General features: G+C 37.8%; 2 protein-coding genes across 2 annotated transcripts; both read right to left on the reverse strand.

The window, feature by feature from the left end:
- Positions 1–2,288: 2,288 nt before the first annotated feature.
- LOC149247561 (putative inactive receptor kinase At5g58300) lies at positions 2,289–10,061 on the reverse strand. The gene is made up of 2 exons (XM_089444591.1): positions 10,028–10,061; positions 2,289–2,650 (listed from the first exon to the last, which is right to left on the reverse strand). The coding sequence occupies exons 1-2, from the start codon at positions 10,059–10,061 to the stop codon at positions 2,289–2,291; spliced, it is 396 nt and encodes a 131-aa protein (XP_089300717.1).
- A 7,625-nt stretch (positions 10,062–17,686) lies between these two features.
- LOC149247562 (uncharacterized) lies at positions 17,687–21,346 on the reverse strand. The gene is made up of 2 exons (XM_089455900.1): positions 18,347–21,346; positions 17,687–18,208 (listed from the first exon to the last, which is right to left on the reverse strand). The coding sequence occupies exons 1-2, from the start codon at positions 21,336–21,338 to the stop codon at positions 17,847–17,849; spliced, it is 3,354 nt and encodes a 1,117-aa protein (XP_089312026.1). The 5' UTR covers positions 21,339–21,346; the 3' UTR covers positions 17,687–17,846.
- Positions 21,347–21,761: the final 415 nt, after the last annotated feature.

A 21,761-nucleotide genomic window follows, 5' to 3' on the forward strand; every position in this document is an offset into this window, starting at 1 on the left:
TTACTTATTTATATTATTTATTAAAAAACCCTCCTATAAGCATTTCCGAGGGATGAAAAGAAAAATAAAAGATGCCAACTCATTTTGTTAAATCCAGATCTCAAGTATTCATCTTTTCTGAGGGACATTGAACACACGGCGAAAACTGTTTCTTTCATATCGTAAACCAAGTAGTTTCCATGTTACTAAAAAATTTGGAAGACTTTAATATCTGAGGAGAGGACTTAGTGGATAAAGAAATTCGAATACTCTAATATTTACCAGAAGATTTTATATAAATATCATATATCATGATGTTTCTGCTCGTCATGATGTATAAATATGAAGTCTACCTATTGTATAAATATCATGATGTTTCTGCTCAGAAAAACTGAATGAAGGAAATGGGAGAGATGAACATCAACCTCATCCCATAAGCTAAACCAATTAAAATCTGATTCCAATGGTTAAAGAATATCAAGGAAAAATTATATTTATATCACAACTTATCTTCTTTGGATACAGATGTATGTTATTTAATCTTAATAATGTCTTTGCCGTATTTTCATTAATTATGGTAAAAGAAAAGTTTTAGAGTGTGATATTTTTTAGAAAATTTTCCAGTTTATTTTATGATTTAATTTGTTTAGAATTTGGTAGGATTCATTGAAATCACAAGTTTAATAAGTGAATTTTTCACAGTCGAAATGTCTTATTGGTTTTTGAAGGTGCTGAATCCATATATGTAATCAAAAAACCAGTTTAAACAACAAAAAATAAAATTTTACTACAATTGTTTTCACCAAATTCTAGTAAAAAATATACTTAAAAACTCCAAAAAAATATCATACTTAAAACTAGGCTTTTGGATTTAAGAGATCTGTGGCTTGTGTCTTTTGAATCAGTGATCGGAGAATCCACAGTTTGAACATCTTTATACCAACGTTTCAAATCCCAAGTGGGATCCATCATCAGGGTGGAAGAATGATGATACAAGAAGAGCAAAAAACCAGAATAAATACTAATGAGGAAGAAGGGGTTAACCTGGGCAAATGGAGAAATGAGATTGTTGTCCCGACAGTTTTTAAGGAATGTAGATCTGCTGCTCTTCTTGTTATCCTCACTCTACATCTTTCGAGTAAAAGGATTTCTCTCCAAGTATCCCCTCCGTATAGGGATAAGATTTTGGATTTAAGAGATCTGTGGCTTGTGTCTTTTGAATCAGTGATCGGAGAATCCACAGTTTGAACATCTTTATACCAACGTTTCAAATCCCAAGTGGGATCCATCATCAGGGTGGAAGAATGATGATACAAGAAGAGCAAAAAACCAGAATAAATACTAATGAGGAAGAAGGGGTTAACCTGGGCAAATGGAGGAATGAGATTGTTGTCCCGACAGTTTTTAAGGAATGTAGATCTGCTGCTCTTCTTGTTATCCTCACTCTACATCTTTCGAGTAAAAGTATTTCTCTCCAAGTATCCCCTCCGTATAGGGATAAGATTTTGGATTTAAGAGATCTGTGGCTTGTGCCTTTTGAATCAGTGATCAGAGAATCCACAGTTTGAACATCTTTATACCAACGTTTCAAATCCCAAGTGGGATCCATCATCAGGGTGGAAGAATGATGATACAATAAGAGCAAAAAACCAGAATAAATACTAATGAGGAAGAAGGGGTTAACCTGGGCAAATGGAGGAATGAGATTGTTGTCCCGACAGTTTTTAAGGAATGTAGATCTACTGCTCTTCTTGTTATCCTCACTCTACATCTTTCGAGTAAAAGGATTTCTCTCCAAGTATCCCCTCCGTATAGGGATCCAATTCCTGGACACAAATAGATATAAGAAATATAAACCTTAATCTTAAATACCGAGAAGATGGTGAAATCAAAAGCCCAAAAGCCCACATTCTTAACAGGAATTTGCCAATAGAATGCGCTGCAGCTACGATTGAACAATAATTATGAGATCTATGGATCAAACCCAATGCAATTTCAGTAACATAAATATGTGTTTTAACAAAGTTGAAGTTACCAAACTCTAAGAAGATTGCCTAAAACGAGATGGCTATCGAAATGCCAGGGTATGACATCATATAAAATTGACAGGTTAACACATAAAAAGTGTCGTACATATTAAAGTCACAAGCTAAGATCAAGCCTATGATACTTATTTTATATTTATCCTATGAGTACATGTTTAAAATCCTAATAGCAAAGAAATAAAGAACATCCCTCAGACAATGAAACTACAATTTCCTGTAAATAGGAAATCCTTCCACGTAATATTCTTGATGCCCTATTTATAATTACTCTGACAAATCGTTTCCCTGCCATCTGTCAGGAGAAATAAGCATGTCAAGCACTACCTTCATAGACGGCCTGAGACTAGGAACAGGTCGAGTGCAAAATGAGGCAATTTCGATCATCTTCACCATTCCATCCTTCATATTACCATGTAAAGAAATAGTCTCGCCGCTTCTCAAATCCTCATTTATTATTTCATCTGTTTTTCCTTCTGTCATCATCCTCGTAGCCCATGCAGGCAGATGCACAAATTTCTGATCATCCTCTTCTACCACGGGGGGCTTTCCACTTACCATCTCTAATAACACCACTCCAAATCTATACACGTCTTGCTTTGTCGATGCCTTCACTCCATACCCACATTCTGCACATAACATCAATCATTGGATATTAATTACTACTATTAGCATGACATAGAATATGATGACCTCATAACAACAATAAATTGGTGGGACTAATTAAGCATTTTAGAGAGTAAATACATGTAGATTTAGTAACGGCAGCAATGTACTATAGTCCATTGACTCTCACGCACCTATAGTCCATTGAGTGCTCGACCTAAAGCCTGATATCTACATGAGCTCGCTCACACAGGTCAATGGAGAAAGGATTTTTCTTACTGATGGCTCCAGTGAGGGTAAAAGGCTATAACCTTCTTAGTTACCTATGCGTAAAAGGTTGTAACCAATATTGTTAATTGTCTTTTCTTTTCTTGCCCCGACCCATGTATCTGAGCTTTATCCAAAAGAGTTATAACATATATTGTTTTTACTACTTTCACAGCCCCTCATCAACTCTTTACAAGTTGTGAAGGCTGACCACGGGAGCATCTTCCACTAAATGACATAAATGCATTATATTACAAGTATTGCAACTCTACCATAACATGAGATATTACAAGTTTTGCAATAGTTAGGTTAAGAATTCTTACCAATCAATGGACAAAGTTTAGAATATAGATAGTTGCCGTTCCCTACTTATACTTTAAGTTGAATTGGACAAAGTTTAAACTATAGATGGTTGTCATTCCTTATACTTTAAGTTGAACTGGACAAAGTTTAGACTTTAAGTTGAATTGGACAAAGTTTAGACTATAGATGGTTGTCATTCCCTACCTATAATTTAAGTTGAATTGCACAATGAAAGATAAAATGATACCCTCCTGAATGATTGCTACAAGCTCTTTGGGCAACATATCCTTGGCAGAAGTTAGGAAATTGACAACCTTGTGTGTTTAATATACACCTATAAGTTAATGGAGCAAGATTGCTAAAGGCTTCTTGAACATGAATTCATTTTCCAGAGTTCAAGAAAACACAACTTTGTGCAATTTTTTGCAAGGGATTACGAACTTGGTGATGAATGCTTACAATCCGATTGTTATATCTCGGATGGATATAAAGAAGAGTTTCAGCACGGATATAAAGAGGGGTTTCAATGAGAACTTTCAAATTGCAATGTAACTCTTGGTATCTAAGCAAAACCTTCCACCCACACCAAAGGCTTCGCTCCATATGAAACTCCACAAGAACTATTCTACGACAAGCGACAAATTTACAAGTGAAAATGAATCTCCTTCCCTTATGTGAAAATGAAACTCCTTTCCTTATGAATTGCGTGTCTCTCACAAGAGGATTGTCTCAACAAGTACGGGTGACCCATAAAAGTTGTTGGGAATTCTTCTGGTAAAATTCCAAAAACAAAAGTTGGACAGAGAACGATGCTCTGTTTTTGTCAGAACATGATCTTTAACATAGCGGAACCTTATAATTTATGTGCAGTGGACAGAGTTTTTACACACACCAACAGATTTCTATTTATTAATAAAACTGTTGTTACAAAGAGTCTTCCTCTCTCACAGAGGGATTTACAAAAAAAACATTCAGACTGCTGTGTCTGCTGTATTTTCTATTTTGTCGGTGCGGCTTTCTTTTACAATCACGCACTACTGCGTGTTACAGATGCACTGTTGTGCTTCTTCTCACATTCCTCACTCACTCTCTCACTCTGTCTCGACTACTTGCAAAAAAGATAAACTAAAACTATATATATCTTCCAGGTTATGCATGAAGGGGTCAAAAATGGCCACCAACCACATTTACAAAATGTTATGGGCCTCTGATACAGTCTGCTGACAAAATCAGCCATTCCTGGTACTCTGTTGACCTGCAAGAGTTGGACGCAGTGGAATACGCAAGAAACCATACTCATTTTAATGCACTTACTTTCTCGAGGCGTGTCCTTCTTTTTCTCGGCCATTCTTCTTCTTTAATGCAGCTGGTGAGCAGCAATGGCGCAAAGCCTTCTTTCTTCCTTGGGAACACAAAGGTAGGTTAAAACATAAATAAGGTATGGTGAAGGGGGTACACAAAGTCAGAACAAATCACAGCCATCGGATCTGCAGATGAGCGACGGGATCGCATCGCAAAAACATATCGGGAGGCTGAGGCAAGGTGAGAGATGGGCGATCTGCGATATGTGATAATATCGCATCGCAATATCGCAATCGGCGGATACAAAAGAGCGGAACCAAAACACAAATGGGATTTGCGATTTGCGATTTGCGATCGTATCACAGTATCGCAATCGACAGATTCAAGGTAGAGGACTTAACGTGAAATGGGCGAAAGTTGCGATGTGTGATCTGCGATCGCATCGCAAGGTCGTAATCGCAGAAAACAAAGGTAAACAGAATTAAGGCAAGGGTAAAGAAATGCGATTTGCGATATGATCGCATCGCAAGGGAAAATCTGCATGTTTTTGCTGAAGTAGAGTATGCCGCTATTGTTCAACTGTTACTGCAATTGAAATTACAATTTCAACACTCCCCTTTAATTTCAACTGCTGGGTTTTCAGTCATACCCAAACGTTTTCTTAAAAGCTCAAAACTTTTCTGTCCCAAAGGCTTGGTCAGAATATCAGCGATCTGCTCCTGAGTGCTGCAATGTTGTAAAACAATTTCTCCATTGTTCACCAATTCTCTGATGTAATGGAACCTTGTATCAATGTGTTTCGTTCGTTTGTGAAAAACAGAATTCTTGGACAAGGCAATAGCTGAGCTATTGTCACAAAAAATCACTGTTCCTTTTACCTGCTCTTGGCATAAACTTCTTAGCATTCTTCTCATCCAAACCGTTTGACATGCTGCTGCTGTAGCTGCCACATATTTTGCCTCTGTTGTAGACAACGTCACAATGGGCTGTTTCTTAGAAGCCCACGAAATGGCTCCTGAACCTATGTGAAAGAGATAACCGGATGTGCTTTTCCGATCATCCACACTTCCATCCCAATCACTATCTGTGTATCCAACTAAATCTGAACTTTCTGAAAAAGTATATAATCTACCAAATCTTTTTGTACCTTTGACATACCTTAGTATTCTTTTTGCTGCCTGCCAATGTGCTTCTTTTGGCCTCTCCATGAATATGGAAATTAAACTAACAGCAAACATTATATCTGGCCTAGTTGCAGTTAAATACATGAGGCTGCCAACTATGCTCTTGTACAAACTAGGATCAAAATCCTTGTTGTTGTCCTCTTTGCTGAGTTTTAATCTCGTTACTGTGGGAGTGATAGCTGCCTTGCTGTCCTGCATGTTAAATCTGCCCAACACTTCATTTACATATTTTGCCTGCGAAATAAAAATTCCATCTTCATTTTGATCTACTTCTATTCCTAAGAAGTATTTCAGCAAACCCATGTCAGTCATTTCAAATTCCTCTTTCATGACTGATTTGAAACTTTCAATGAGGTAGTCATCATTACCTGTAAAAATCACATCATCAACATATAATACAACAATTAAAATTTTACCATCCTTTTCTTTGATGTAGACAGTGGGTTCTCCCTCACACTTTGCAAATCCATTTTCCAGTAGATAGGAATCTATCCTACTGTACCATGCTCTTGGCGCTTGCTTCAGCCCATAAAGAGCTTTCTTCAATTTGCACACTTTGTGCTCTTGGCCTTTCTTCTCATAGCCTGGAGGTTGTTCAATGTAAACCTCTTCCATTAACACTCCATTTAGGAATGATGACTTCACGTCCATTTGGTAAACTTTCCATTTGTTTTGTGTTGCTATGGACAGCACTGCTCTCACGGTTTCCATTCTTGCAACCGGTGTGAAAGTCTCCTCATAATCTCTCACATACTGCTGCTTGTATCCCTTGACAACAAGTCTTGCCTTGTGCCTTTCTATTTTTCCTTCAGCATTTCTCTTGGTCTTATAGACCCATTTAACTCCAATGACTTCTTTACTTTTTGGTAGCTCAACTAAATCCCATGTCTTGTTTCTTTCTATGGCATTGATTTCATCATCCATTGCTTCTATCCATTTCTTATCTTTAATTGCATCTTCGAAATGAACAAGGTTATCAACATGACAGTACAAATCAAACAAGGAATTCATTCCTTTGTCATAAATATCACTTAAATTTCTGAATTTCTTACCTCTTTCATTCGGTGTGCAAGTGCTTGAAGATGCACTTGAATTTCCTCCTTGTGGTGTGCTTGGAGAAGCACTCTCATTTCTCCTCAAGGGTGTCCCTTGCTATCCTTGTGTTGGCGCTGCTGTTTGGGGATGCATTTAAGCCATCTCCTCATCATCTTCATCATGAGATAAACAGTTTTTAACATTCACTGTTTTCTCTATGCTTCCATCCCAAACTTCCTCTTCAATAAACTGAACATCTCTACTCACAAAAAACGTCTTGGTAGATGGGATATACAACCTGTAAGCTTTGGATTCCTCACTGTATCCAATGAAGATACATTTCTCCCCTTTGTTGTCCAACTTCCTCCTTAGTTGATCTGGAATGTGTGCATAGGCCACACATCCAAAAACTTTCATGTGGGTGACTCCTTGCTTTCTCCCACTCCATGCTTCTTCCGGCACTTTGTTCATCACAGCTTTTGTTGGGCATCTATTCAAAATATATACTGCACAATGTACAGCTTCAGCCCAATAATCATTTGGAAAATGCTTTGCCTTTAGCATACTCCTCGCCATATCCATGATGGTCCTATTCTTCCTTTCAGCTACTCCATTTTGCTGCGGAGTGTACCTTGCTGTAAATTGCTTGTGAATTCCATTTTCTCTACAAAAACGTAAAAATTCTTTGGAGATATACTCACCTCCTCTGTTAGTTCTCAAAACTTTGATGCGCAGCCCACTTTGATTTTCAACAAGTGCTTTGAAATTTCGAAATTTTTCAAACACTTCACTTTTGTTCTTTAGAAAGTAAACCCAAGTCTTTCTGGTGAAATCATCAATAAATGTTAGAAAATATTGGCTGCCTGCAAGTGATGGAGCTTTCATTGGTCCACATAAGTCTAAGTGGAAAATTTCTAAGGGTGCCTTTGCACTTATTCTTTTCCCTGATGGAAAACTTTCTCTATGTTGTTTTCCCAATATACAACCTTCACAAAGGATGTCGGGCTTCTCTATCAATGGTAATCCTCTTACCATTCCTTTTCTGCTCAGCAAGTTAAGACCTCCAAAGTTGAGATGTCCAAATCTCAAGTGCCACAACCAATTTTAATCCTTTGGTTGGATTTGGAAAGCCTCTTGGGTAACTGCTGCAATTACTTCTTTGTTTTTCAAATCTGCCTTTATTCTGAGAGGGAACATCCTATTCCTCGTCATCTTCACTTCAGCAATACAGCGTTTGCTGGGTGCTCTGTCCATGATGGTGCATACATCATTCACAAAGAAAACATTGTACCCCTTTTGAACAAGCTGTCCAATACTTAAGTGGTTACACTTCATTCCAGGAACATAATAGACATCTGCTATGGTTTTCTTTTCACCTTTCTTTGTAAATATTTTAACTTCTCCTTTACCCATAACAAAAACTTTACTATCAGTCCCAAGTGTGACTTGTGACTTCACACTTTGATCTAAAGCAGAAAACAAAGCTATGTTTCCTGTCATATGGTTGTTGCAACCACAGTCTAGAAACCATATGTCTTCACTGTTTGTTTCAGCCATATTACAAGCTATCAATACATTATCTTGGCTCATATTTTCTCTAGTGATATTTGCACTAGATCTATTATTCATATCATGTTGTGTCTTCTTACATTCACTGGCATAGTGCCCATATTTTTTACAATAATAGCATTGGACATTAGATTTTTCATACCTTTGTCCTTGAGCATGATATTGTCCACTTTGTTGGCTACTGCCTTGACCTTGGTTCTAATTTGGATTGCTGCCTCTTCCTTGAGCATTTGCTGGGCTGTTTCTTCCACCTCTGTTTTGGCTTCTACCTCTTCCTCTCTTGCTTTCTCTGCCTTGACCTCTTCCTCTTCCAAAGGACATCTAGGTCTTGAAGGCTTGCTCTAGAGATGAGTTTTCATTTCTACTCAACCTCTGCTCATGTGTTATTAGTGATGCATGAAGTTCATCAACTAAAAAGTTTGAGAGATCCTTTGTCTCTTCTATGGTGGTGACAATCACATGGAACTTTGAGGGTAGGCTCCTCAATAGTTTCTCCACAATCCTCCTTTCTTCAAGAACTTCTCCATGAGTCCTTATTTGTGTGACCAGACCAATCACATGTGTGAAGAATGAGTCAATATTGTCTGACTCCTTCATGCACATATTCTCAAAATCTCTTCTCAGCAACTGCAGTTTTGCTGTCTTCACTTTCTCCATGCCTTGATAGGTTATTTTAAGGGTTTTCCATGCTTCTTTGGATGTCTTAGCTGCTGCTAACCTTGGAAACACGCTTCCATGCACTGCTTGATACAAGAAGAAGAGGGCTTTTGAATCCTTCTTCTTGTAGCTCTTCAACAGATCTTTCTCTGCCTGAGTTAGATTATTAAACTCATTTTCATCTGCTAGTTCTTTAAAACCATCTTCAACTATTTCCCATAAGTCTTGAGAAGCAAACAAGGCTTTCATTGTTATTGCCCAATAGTGATCATTTTTTCCATCAAATAGTGGGAGCTTCATACCCATCCTATTGCTGATGTTGGTGCCAGCCATTCTTGCAATACTTGACTATGTTTAGAAATCACGGACTGTATTCAACGGCAACACAAAAAAAAATGAACTTGAGAAAATACCTTGGATTCTTTTGCCTGAGCCTTCACGCTGCTGGAGAGGATGTTGCAACAAAAAGAACCTTCCTTCAGCTTCTTTGATGCCTTCAAAGATCCTAGACTAGCTCCGATACCACTTGTTGGGAATTCTTCTGGTAAAATTCCAAAAACAAAAGTTGAACAGAGAACGACGCTCTGTTTTGTCAGCACAGGATCTTTAACACAGTGGAACCTTATAATTTATGTGCGGTGGACAAAGTTTTTACACACACCAACAGATTTCTATTTATTAATAAAACTGTTGTTACAAAGAGTCTTCCTCTCTCACAGAGGGATTTACAAAAAAAACATTCAGACTGTTGTGTCTGCTGTATTTTCCATTTTGCTGGTGCGGCTTTCTTTTACAATCACTCGCTGCTGCATGTTACAGATGCACTGCTGTGCTTCTTCTCACATTCCTCACTCACTCTCTCACTCTGTCTCGACTACTTGCAGAAAAGATAAACTAAAACTATATATATCTTCCAGGTTATGCGTGAAGGGGTCAAAAATGACCACCAACCGCATTTACAAAATGTTATGGGCCTCTGATACAGTCTGCTGACAAAATCAACCATTTCTGGTACTCTGTTGACCTGCAGGAGTTGGACGCAGTGGAATACGCAAGAAACCATACTCCTTTTAATGCACTTACCTGCTCGAGGCGCGTCCTTCTTGTTCTCGGCCATTCTTCTTCTTTAATGCAGCTGGTGAGCAGCAATGGCGCAAAGCCTTCTTTCTTCCTTGGGAACACAAAGGTAGGTTAAAGCATAAATAAGGTATGGTGGAGGGGGTACAAAAAGTCAGAACAAAACACAGTCGTCGGATCTGCAGATGAGCGGCGGGATCGCATCGCAAAAACATATCGGGAGCCTGAGGCGAGGTGAGAGATGGGCGATCTGCGATATGCGATAATATCGCATCACAATATTGCAATCGGTGGATACAAAAGAGTGGAACCAAAACACAAATGGGATTTGTGATCGTATTGTAGTATCGCAATCGGCAGATTCAAGGCGGAGGACTTAACGCGCAATGGATGAAAGTTGCGATGTGCGATGTGCGATTGCGTCGCAAGGTCTTAATCGCAGAAGACAAAGGTAAACAAAATTAAGGCAAGGGTAAAGAAATGTGATTTGTGATATGATCGTATCGCAAGGGAAAATCTACATGTTTTTGCAGAAGTAGAGTATGCCGCTGCTGTTCAACTGTTACTGCAATTGAAATTACAATTTCAACAAAAGTATGGATAGGAATTTTTTACATTTGTTTGATATCCATACTGACCGTGTCATAGTAAAATAAATTGCAACTAAATCACACTCAAAATAAGAGAGATGGAGTAAAGAACATCTACCCAAAATACCAATAAAACTTCAACAGACTACCATTTACCAAACCTCTCATCAACTAGCCATCCGATATAGTCTACCTCATTGCACTAGCTTTTGAGATGTACACGATCTAGAAGGGTCTGAGCCATCATATCCTCAACTTCCCAGGATTTTTCATTTTTCAAAAACCTACTGTCATAAAGTCGAACAAGTGAGCCATGCTCCATTACCTTAGCACGAATATTGCAATCATGCCAAGCCTTTTGTGTGGAACCTTTGCATTGGGTGAGACAGAGTTAGAAGAAAATTAGCTGTATGCCATCACAACGTGCATGTATGCCTTCCTATGGTTTATCCCGTATGTGTGGAAACTTTGCATTGGGTGAGGTAGAGTTAGAAGAAAATTAGTTGTATGCCATCACAACGTTCCTGTACGCCTTCCTATGGTTTATCCCATAGCAACGATCATGTACGCCTTCCTGTACTAAGATTTGACAACCCCTGCAAATACTTACTGTTGTGTAAAAGTTCTTGCTAATCACAAAAGGTACCTTCTTTAGCTAAAGCTTCCTTCACCATGGATTGCACACGTAGAACAAGCCCACCGGATATGCATGGACATATTTCACTTATCCATTTCCTTTGCTTTTGTGGGCATGCAAGTGTAATCCATGCGAGTGGGTCCTGTTGGTTCTGTTTAATTTTATGGCCATGCATGTGTAATGCAGGGGTTCCCATATTAGAATTTGGCACATACCATGTCCTTACAATAGTTAAAAGGAAATCAATAGAGTTTAAACACGATGTACAATTAAAATATGTCGGCTTGTATGTTATGGTAGTCATGTGTCTGTCATACACTCCATGTGGCAAGCCTATCTTGTTGTTATCTCATACAACTAGACCTCGATCCTTTTCACAAAATATTAAACTGTATATTTGCTGGGAGATCTACCCTTTCAAAAGGCTATTGAAAAGAGACTCTTGAAAGCATAGACAATAAACACCATTATTAAACTCTGTTTAATTTATTGAGTTGGTTTATATTTAATATAAATGTGTCTTTTAGTTGAATCTACCTATGGTTGATTCTAACTTAAGTAAAATGATACCGTTGTGTTGTTTGTATTAACAGAATGGATGAATATATTTTTTAATTTATTGAGTTGGTTTATATTTAATATAAATTTGTCTTTTAGTTGAATGTACATATGGTTCATTCTAACTTGAGTAAAATGATACCGCAGTGTTATTAGTCCCTGCCTGGGACTCTTAGCAATCGATTGTGCGTTGACTGCGTATTAATCTCTTGTTTGACCAAAAAATATTGCTGTACATCACAACTTTAACCAAAGTTTTCATATTACAAAATAATATAAAATTTATTATGTAATTTTTGATTGGACAATAAAGTTGGGGGTCTTATTGTGCGCTTCGCAGATTTCAAGACATTATGTTCGGGGTAAATATAAGATATCCAAAGTTTTTACAGATGAAAAGTTTTTGTTATCCAAAGTTTTACATACATTGTGCTTCGTGCTATCAATAGTGGAAGAAAAAACGTTTTCCATGAAAATCATATAGGGGTACAGACTTATTGAGGCAATGCGCAATGTACATCAAAGCCATATCGGTGGACCGGAATACCCGGTGGAATGTGAAAATTGGAGTCTGGGTCGTGGAAATTTACATCAGAGCCATATCGGTGGACCGGAATACCCGGTGGAATGTGAAAATTGGAGTCTGGGTCGCGGAAATTTGACGTTTTGTGGAACAATTTTTTATTCTCAAACGTATTTGAGGGTGAACAAAAATTACTTTAAATTTGAGGTCCAATTATTTAGGGTGCGTGTCATAAATGAGTAGTTTACCAATAAGTAGTTTACCAATAAGTAATTTACAGATAAAGATGGAGTAATTTATATAAGTAGTTTGCTAATAAGTAATTTATAGACGAAGATAATGGAAGTTATATAAACGTAAGAAAATTCGTAGTGTCAGGTTCTAGTTTTACATTGTTGTTATATATTTGTTGTTATAGTTTTACATTGTCTTTAATAATTATAAAATTTTGAAAATGTGTTTTATTCATTTTTATTAAAAATGAAAATTTATTGTAGAGAGAGTAGCCTTTTCGAGGTCCTTTCCACATGTATACCAAGGCTCTTTCCACATGGCTATTAGCATGCAAGGCCCCTTCCATATGGCTATTAGCATGCAACTCTGGTATGGTATGGTAAAAGATAGTAACAGCCTGCCCAGAAGAGTCTGCAAGATTACAATTGCAGTCTTTGGACCTGCTCAGAAGAGTCTGCAAGATTACAATTGCAGTCTTTGGACGTGCTCTGTTATCTACACGCTTGAGTTGCTTGAGTCTGCAAGATGGCATTGTGGAAGGCAGTGGCATTGTAGTTTGCGACCTGACAGACTTGGTATGTATCAGACTATCTTTATGTATTTGGGCAAACTTCAGATGCAGCTAACTCCAGAGAAGTACCTTACTTGTTATTTTGTGTTATTTCGCTAGCTGCAAGGGATCTACCTACAGAGGATCATGGAGAACCTGTTAATTTAAAGCATAAATTTAGCACCCTGGCTTGAAGGTGAAATTACCAAAACCTTAATTAAAAACTCAATGAGAAATGCATCCATTTTATTCTTTAATTTCCTCTGCTTTAAATGCATCATTTTTTTCTTTAACTGTTTTTATTTAACTATTTTTATTTACTGGCGATATTAATAATATTGAACATGAAAAACTTACTCAAAAACTCAACGGTAAATAACGGTAAATGCCTAATTTAGTATTCTCATTTAGTATTCTCAAGATCTTTAAGGTGTTCTGGTGCATTCGAGAGAATGAGCCGAAATATTCTGCAAAACTGGAAAAGTAGAGTTTTTATTGAATTACAATTCTGTTCATATTTTATTATAATTTAAGTTTATTTAAATGGAACAAAACTGTTGGGTGCTCAAAAAATTGATTATATTTCGACCATAGTTGGGATTCTACCCAATTCTTATCAAATTTGTAACTGACAAAAAAATATATACTGTAGAAAAGTCTGTTTTCTACATCTGTGTATAGTAAACTGTAACAAAGAAAACATCTTTCAAATCATTAATTAAATGCAGATTGTAATTAGGAGGTTTTTCAATCACATACCTGGGTCTGCACAAATAGAATGGTTCAAAGGAAACAACGGTTCCTGAATATAGTGAGGACTTTTGTGAAGGAGAATCTGGTCAAAGGTGGCATCTGCAACGACCTCTGTAAATTGGGCACCCTTTTCATTGCATTCCATATTTAGAAAACCGTCGGGAGAGTCAACCAATCTGTTAACGAAAAGGTAGAAATGAAAGAGCACCTTTTCGAGGCTCATGGATGAATTCGTTCTGAAGCAGTGGTGTACGACAAGCCTCCATACAAAGCCACCGTTCTTCGACTTGAATCTGCTCTGCGCAGAAATGTCCAAATCAGATATATACGATGCGGTGTGCAGTTTTTTTCTATTAACTCTGTTTTATATAAAACGTTTTATGGTAAGTGATGTTATTTTTAAAAAATGATATTTGTGAAGTACTCTTATTGGGGTAAAATTGATTAAGAGCACTATATTAAATGGGTAAGGCATTGAAACACTGATCGTAGTTATGGGAAGAAAAATTTGTCAGAGTAGTAGGTGATTCATCAAGATGGTATATATTTTAAGCAAGATATAAATAATTGAATTATAAGAGAAATATAAAAATAAGGTCTATTTTCAAAGATATAAATAATTGAATTATTAGAGAAATATAAAAAAAGTTTATTCTCAAAATTAATATTCACCGATTATTTTCATTTTCATATAATATATATTTAGAATGGTTTTTTACTTTTTATTAATTTTTTTCCCTTTCTTTCAATGGTGTCACATTTATGGTTTTATAGGAGGTAGTCGTCTAATCCTCTAGCTGGACCGGTTTCAATTACTAAACTGTAGGAGAGACCGTCAGAGAACTCGATGCACCACTCTTAATCGATGCCCTGAGAACAAAAAGATGCACCACTCTTAATCGATGCCCTGAGAACAAAAAGATGCACCACTCTTAATCGATGCCCTGAGAACAAAAAGGTAGGACAGCCGGCCATGAGAAACATATCAAACTCAGGAAAGTCCCCGAACATAAAACTCAGGAATCATGGGCGGTTGTTGTATTGAAAAAACGTCAAGTAGAGGATTAGAGAAGCTGTGGGATCGACAAAACAGTTGTTGTATTGAGAAAACGCCAGGTGGAGTGCACACGTGGTGCATGCATGTTAGGCATGCTACCCAAAAAAATTTTACTCTTTTATCTTTTTAATATTTTATTTCAATTATTAATATTTAATATTTTATTTTATTTCAATTATTAAGATTTAATATTTTATTTAAATAAATAAGTAAATATATTAAAGATTTTCGCAGCGACTTGAATTTATTAAGATTTAATATTTTATTTAAATAAATAAGTAAATATATTAAAGCTTTTAGTAGCGACTTGAATTTGGATTTTCTTGAATTGAATCTTTGGATTGACTGGAATATAGTGCTCCTAAAGAAGCAGTGATGCATTTAATTTCTTCAGTGTGAGTTATCATGGTAACATGCATACATATTCTCTTTTACAATCGTCAGCAACAAGAAGAAACGATGAGATCAGGAAGACAATTATAAAATTAATGACAAGCGGGCCAGCTGCAATTTGAAAGGCCTCATGATGCCAAGATTCCAAATTGAGAAGATCCATTTTAAGACTCTTCAAAAAATCAGTACAGGTTCCTTACTCTTCGCAACTAAAAGGGTTTAAGCTCGAACTCCATTTCCATGGTTTCAACAACAAATGATCCTGTCTGCTCATGAGACTTGACTTTATGAACCATGATTACGAGAAATTCAGGGAAGGAGAGCTGAATCGGGTTCGTTACAGCGCTGCAGCATAGATAGGATTATGGAATTGGGTTCGTTACAGCGCTGCATCATAGATATGATTAATAATTGGGTTAGTTACAACGCTGCATCATTGTTATCATCCTTCATTGACCAAAACATAAAAATATTTAATTATCCAAACCATTTTTAAATTTATTTAAAAACATAACTTTATCAATAAATATAAACTATTAATATTGGCCATTTCGCCATACTTCAGTGAATCTTAAAAACTACCAGTCATGAACAAACTAAACATAAGGTCTAACGAATCCGAATAAGTTTGAAGTATCATTAAATCATCAACATAAGCTCGAACAAACTTACTTCTATGACGAGGAGGTTGTATTTGTCACTTTGGAGGGGGCTCCGTGCATCAACAGTCATCGGTGTTGAGAATAATAACAGTGTGGGATAAATAGTGTCCAGTGTTAATCCTGCTTTGTATGGTCTTAAATTTAGTTATTTAAAATTACTTTGGAAGTCAATCTTTCACCTATGCAATAAGAAGACTGCTTTTGAGTTTGTTTTTAAAATTTTTGGTTAAGTATTAGATTTAAAAAGAGAAAGGTGTGCAGAAATATTAATTTATGCTTATGAAGTTAGGATTTCCTGACATAGCATTTTTGTTTCAGCGATTACAGTATAATCTACAGTTAGTGTCTATCAACTGCGTTACAGAAGGGGCCATTTATAATATCAATCTTGGAGGTTTATTGCTTATCGAAGCAGACCTGCGAATGCTAGTAAAATAGATCACCCATATCTTGTTGTTCTTGCATATCTGATATTCCATATTTTAAATTATCACAATCCATAACAGAGATCTGCATTAGGCTTGTGATAGTTATTATAAAAAGAAGGGACAAGGGATCTGCACAGGCCTTTGGATAAGCAAGAACGATAACTTTAGTACCCTTTCAGAAGGATGGTGCAGACATCAAGCAAGGTGACCAAAATGAAGTGTATTTTCAAGAAGTGGCAGAGCTTCGGCGGCAGGACAAAACGTTCATATAGCAACCTCACTCGGAACCCTTCATTCAATGATCCATCGGATCGTGTTGCAGGACAACACCTTCCATCAATTTTGAGATTGTATCCTACACCGATATGCTAGTCAAAATAATTTTTCTGTAAGCTTGTAAGAGAATTGTATTGGCTCAATTTCATGCCCAATCCTCAATACAGGCACCATGAACGATCCTTTCAAGGTTGCAAAATCACCGGAGAGCCACAGGGAGATGAAGAGGGATGGATGTAGCCATCTCGGAACAACTCTTTTGATTGTCTTTGTATTTCTGCATGCTACAAGACAAGTTGCACAAAGCGTTTGTATTGTGTTGTTGTGGTAGACCGCGGCAGGGACTACAGCCACGGCAGTGGCTCCCTTGTTTGTATTAACACGGAATGAAATGAATATATTGACTCCTTCTAAACCTTTATTTGCGTCTAATCCTTTTTCAAATAGTAAAAATTGTGTCTTAAAACTCGTGTAACATTTTTTTATGTTGGGAAGTGTGTAAAAAATTCTATAAAATATTAGAGTTATATTTGTTACTTTAACTTTTTAGGAATGTAATTTATTTTATTAATTTATATTCAATTGTTTAATTGCTTGTTATCAATAATCGTAAAATATAAGATATTTGAGAATGAGATAGATGAGAGAGAATGAGACAGAATTCTAGCCAATTGCTCGACACAAATAAATATAAAAAAATAAACCTTAATCTTAAATACCGAGAAGATGGGGAAATCAGAAGCCCAAAAATAGATCATGGTTAAGGTTCACACATTTATTTTCTCTTTCCGACCACATTCTTAACAGGAATTTGCCAATAGAACTTGCTACAGCTACGATTGAACAATAATTATGAGATGCAATTTCAGTAACAAAAATATGTGTTTTAACAAAGTTGAAGTTACCAAACTCTAAGAAGATGGCCTAAAACGAGATGGCTATCTAAATGCCAGGCTATGACATCATATAAAATTGACAGAATAACAGATAAAAGGTGTCCTACTTATTAAAGTCACAAGCTAAGATCACGCCTGTGATACTTATTTTATATTTATCCTAGAAGTACATCTGCAAAGAAATAAAGACCATCCCTCAGACAATGAAACTGCAATTTCCTGTAAATAGAAATCCTTCCACGTAATATTCTTGATGCCCTATTTATAATTACTCTGACAAATCGCTGCCCTGCCATCTGTTTGGAGAAACAAGCATGTCAAGCACTACCTTCATAGACGGCCTGAGACTGGGAGCAGGTCGAGTGCAAAATGAGGCAATTTCGATCATCTTCACCATTCCATCCTTCATATTACTATGTAAAGAAATAGTCTCGCCGCTTCTCAAATCCTCATTTATTATTTCATCTGTTTTTCCTTCTGTCATCATCCTCGTAGCCCATGCAGGCAGATGCACAAATTTCTGATCGTCCTCTTCTACCACGGGGGGCTTTCCACTTACCATCTCTAATAGCACCACTCCAAAGCTATACACGTCTTGCTTTGTGGATGCCTTCACTCCATACCCACATTCTGCACATAACATCAATCATTGGATATTAATTACTACTGTTAGCATAGCATGACATAGAATATGATGACCTCATAACAACAATAAATCGGTGCGACTGATTAAGGATTCTAGAGAGTAAAGATACGGAGATTTAGTACCGGGAGCAATGTAGCCATGAGTTCCTCCAAAGAGAGAACTTGATTCAGAATCTATTGTTGGATTTTTCAATAGCCTGGCAAGTCCAAAATCAGCTATGTGTGCTACATATTCATGGTCCAGCAATATGTTGGCAGATTTTATGTCGCAGTGGATAATTGGAGGTACGCAGTCGTGATGTAAATATTTGAGTCCCTCTGCCACTCCAACTGCGACGTTATACAGAGTCCTCCAGTCCAGCTTCTTATTGGGTTTCGATGCCCCGCCAAGAAATTCCCACAGGGATCCATTAACCATGTAGTCACACACAAGAACTGTCACATCATTAACAGTTAGCAGGTCTCGATGACGCAGGATGTTTCTATGACGGGCGTTCTTCATAGCTTCGATCTCTTGTCTCAGACACCGATGTCGATAATCATCGTCCCCATGATTTGCCAGTTTTAAGCACTTGGCAGCAAGGATTTTGTCTCGTCCTGGAACAGCTACCTTATACACCATGCCGGATGTGCCAGAGCCGATTACGTAATCATTGCTGAAGTTCTCAGTAGCTTCTACTATATCTCCGTATTTGATTAGACCTTGTCGATCATCTGAGGAAATACCTGTTTCAGCATCCTTTTTCTTATGTCTTCTATTATTCTTCGCCTTTGATGTTTTCCTCAGCACAAGGATGAGAATGATTATGGTCCCTATACAGGCGACGGTAATCCCTGCCACTCCAACTGAGCTTAATTTGTTCCTTTTACTTGCACCTTCTAAATCTGAACAATTTTTAGTTGTCGGAGGACCGCAAAGGCCTGGATTGCCCTCAAATGCACTCTGCGGGCCTTGTGAAAATGCCCTCAATGAAGGAATGCCCCCTGTAAACAGGTTGAAGGAGAAGTTGAAATGATCCAGGCTTATGAGGCCTGTGAAAGACTCGGGAATTTGACCAGAGAGTTGGTTATGAGAGACGTCTAAGGATTCAAGTAACATAAAGCTTCCTATCTCAGGAGGAAGAGAACCTGATAGATTGTTCCAGCTGAGATCTAAGTTATACCTGAGACTGGCTGCAAGCTTTCCCAACTCCAAAGGAATGGTCATGCTCAATTTATTTCTAGCCAGGTATAATTCGCTTAATTGTCTGCAATTTCCCAGAGAAATGGGGATGCTTCCCGTCAATGCGTTTACACTCATATTTAATGTTGAAAGCACAACAAGATCGCCAAGAGCTGCCGGTATGCTGCCTTCCAGCGAGTTTCCGCTGAGATCTAAAATCTCCAAACTAGCTAAATTGCCTATTTCTGGAGGAATCGTTCCAGTGAGATTATTTCGGCTCAGATTGAGCTTTCCCAGCTTACTTAACTCTCCTATTTCGGGAGGAATGGCACCGGTCAGATTGTTATGGGAAAGGAGGAGATTAGTAAGGTTCTGCAACTGTCCCAGGGAAGAAGGTATACCTCCATGGATGTTGTTGTAAGAAATCTCAAGGTAATACAATGTGGAAAGCTTAGAAATATTACTTGGTATGAAGCCCGTTAAGAGGTTGTTTTGCAACCGGACGCGGTGTAGTGAGACACAGTCTGGCAGAAGGCCGGTGATGTTGCCCTCCACTCGATTATTGGAGATGGCAAGTAGAGTCAACGACCCACCGCTGCATAGCCCAGAAGGAATCGATCCGCTGAATCCGTTGGAATCTGAATCTAGAACATTCAGCTTGCTGAAGTTTCCAAGCCCAGCCGGCAGTGAACCTTCGAAGTTGTTTCCACTGATATACAGCTCTGTCAGACTGGGAAGAAGGCCAATTCCTAGAGGCAAAGTGCCTTCGAAGTTGTTGTATTGTATATCCAGGGTCTGCAGGCTTGTAAGATTGGAAAGAGTTAAAGGGATTGGCCCGGACATGGTATTGAAAGCGAGCTTCAAGAATGTCAAATACTTCAGACTGCCCATTTCATATGGTATAGCTCCGGTCAGATGATTGTTAGATGCATCAAAGACCTCCAAGTTCTGCAGTCTGCTGAAGAGTCCTGCAGGGATTGAGCCTGTAAGCTGATTCTCAAAAACCATTAATTCTATCAGATTTTCGAGCAGTGCTATTTCCCTCGGTATCGTACCATGTAAGGAGTTCTGATAAACCGAAACATATTCAAGGCTGCTGCAGTTTGCGATGGAGGAAGGGATGCTACCTGTCAAATAGTTGTCGAACAGTGACACTAGTTCAAGCTTTTTCAAATTCCCAATTTTCCGCGGAATTTCGCCTTGTAATCCGGAGCTAAAGAAGACCAAAAATAGCAGCTGACTGCAGTTGCTGATTTCGGGCGGTAAAGAGCCATTGAAAGAGTTGGAATATGCCGTGATTGTTTGAACGCTGGCAAGCCTACCGACAGACGAAGGAATGATACCGGTGAGATTATTTGTATCTAAAACCAACGTAGTCAGCCTTATCAGATTACCCAGTGCAGGCGGAATAAAACCAGAGATATTGTTGGTAGTGATATTCAGAACGGTAAGAAGGCTGCAGTTTCCGATATCAGGAGGAATGAAGCCTGTGAAGAAATTGTTGGCGAGATTGAGTTGACGAAGCTGAGTGCAGTTGGCTATTTGGCGAGGGATAGCGCCTGATAAGCTATTGCCGGAAAGATCGAGCTTCTTCAGGGCCGCCACTTTCCCTATAGCACTGGAAAGATGGCCAGACAGACCTTTATATGGCAGGGAAATCGAAACGACCCGCCTTCCATGGGTGCTGCAGTGGACACCTTCCCAGGTACAGAGATCCACATGGGAAGAGCTGTGGTTTGTCCAGCTTGAAAGAACATTGGGAGGGACCGTAAAAGATGACTTGATTTCTAAAAGCGCCACTCCATCTGCCGACAGAGCATTAACGCCGGAAATCAGTGCAGGAAGTTGGCCAAAATAGTGGAGAGTATTTGAAAGCAGAAACATGGCCAGACACATAAAACTATATTTTTCCATTCTCATTTGCATGCTAGCCCCTACTACTGCATGGATCATGAAATTTGAAGAAGATGAATAGCTGGGTTAGTGGATGTTGCTAATATACTGTCCTCAGTTCATACCATTCAAATGGTCACGCTAGCCGTCTTTGACAAGGTATAGTAATTGCGCGACTTTTAACATCCCATTCAAATGGTCACTGTAGCCGTCTTTGACAAGGTATAGTAATTATGTGACTTTTAACATCCCACTTTTCACGTCTCTAAGATATATCGTAATTTATGTGGTTATTTTAATTTTGATGTAAAAGAGTTAGTTTGTGTAGGGTGGATTTTAAATTGAATATGAAAATAATGTGTGATATAAAAACTATTTTATTGGAGGTCAGGATGTACTTTAAGTTAATATGAAAATAATGTGGGATATAAAGTCTATTTTATTAGATGTTTAGTTTTGATTGAGTTTATTCTCATTCATATA

The sequence above is a fragment of the Pinus tabuliformis genome, chromosome 7 (genome assembly GCF_031772625.1).
Source record: "Pinus tabuliformis cultivar Carrire ecotype Pingquan chromosome 7, CPIR1, whole genome shotgun sequence".
In the NCBI taxonomy this organism is placed as follows: Eukaryota; Viridiplantae; Streptophyta; class Pinopsida; order Pinales; family Pinaceae; genus Pinus; species Pinus tabuliformis.

Bases quoted from the DNA above. Each gene is read 5' to 3' on its own strand.
- LOC149247561 (XM_089444591.1), bottom strand. From the start codon at position 10,061: ATGGCCGAGAACAAGAAGGACGCGCCTCGAGCAG. The intron at 2,651-10,027 runs GTAAGTGCATTA...TGTTATGTGCAG, and splicing joins GAAGGACGCGCCTCGAGCAG to AATGTGGGTATGGAGTGAAG.
- LOC149247562 (XM_089455900.1), bottom strand. From the start codon at position 21,338: ATGATCCATGCAGTAGTAGGGGCTAGCATGCAAATGAGAATGGAAAAA. The intron at 18,209-18,346 runs GTACTAAATCTC...TGTTATGTGCAG, and splicing joins TCATGGCTACATTGCTCCCG to AATGTGGGTATGGAGTGAAG.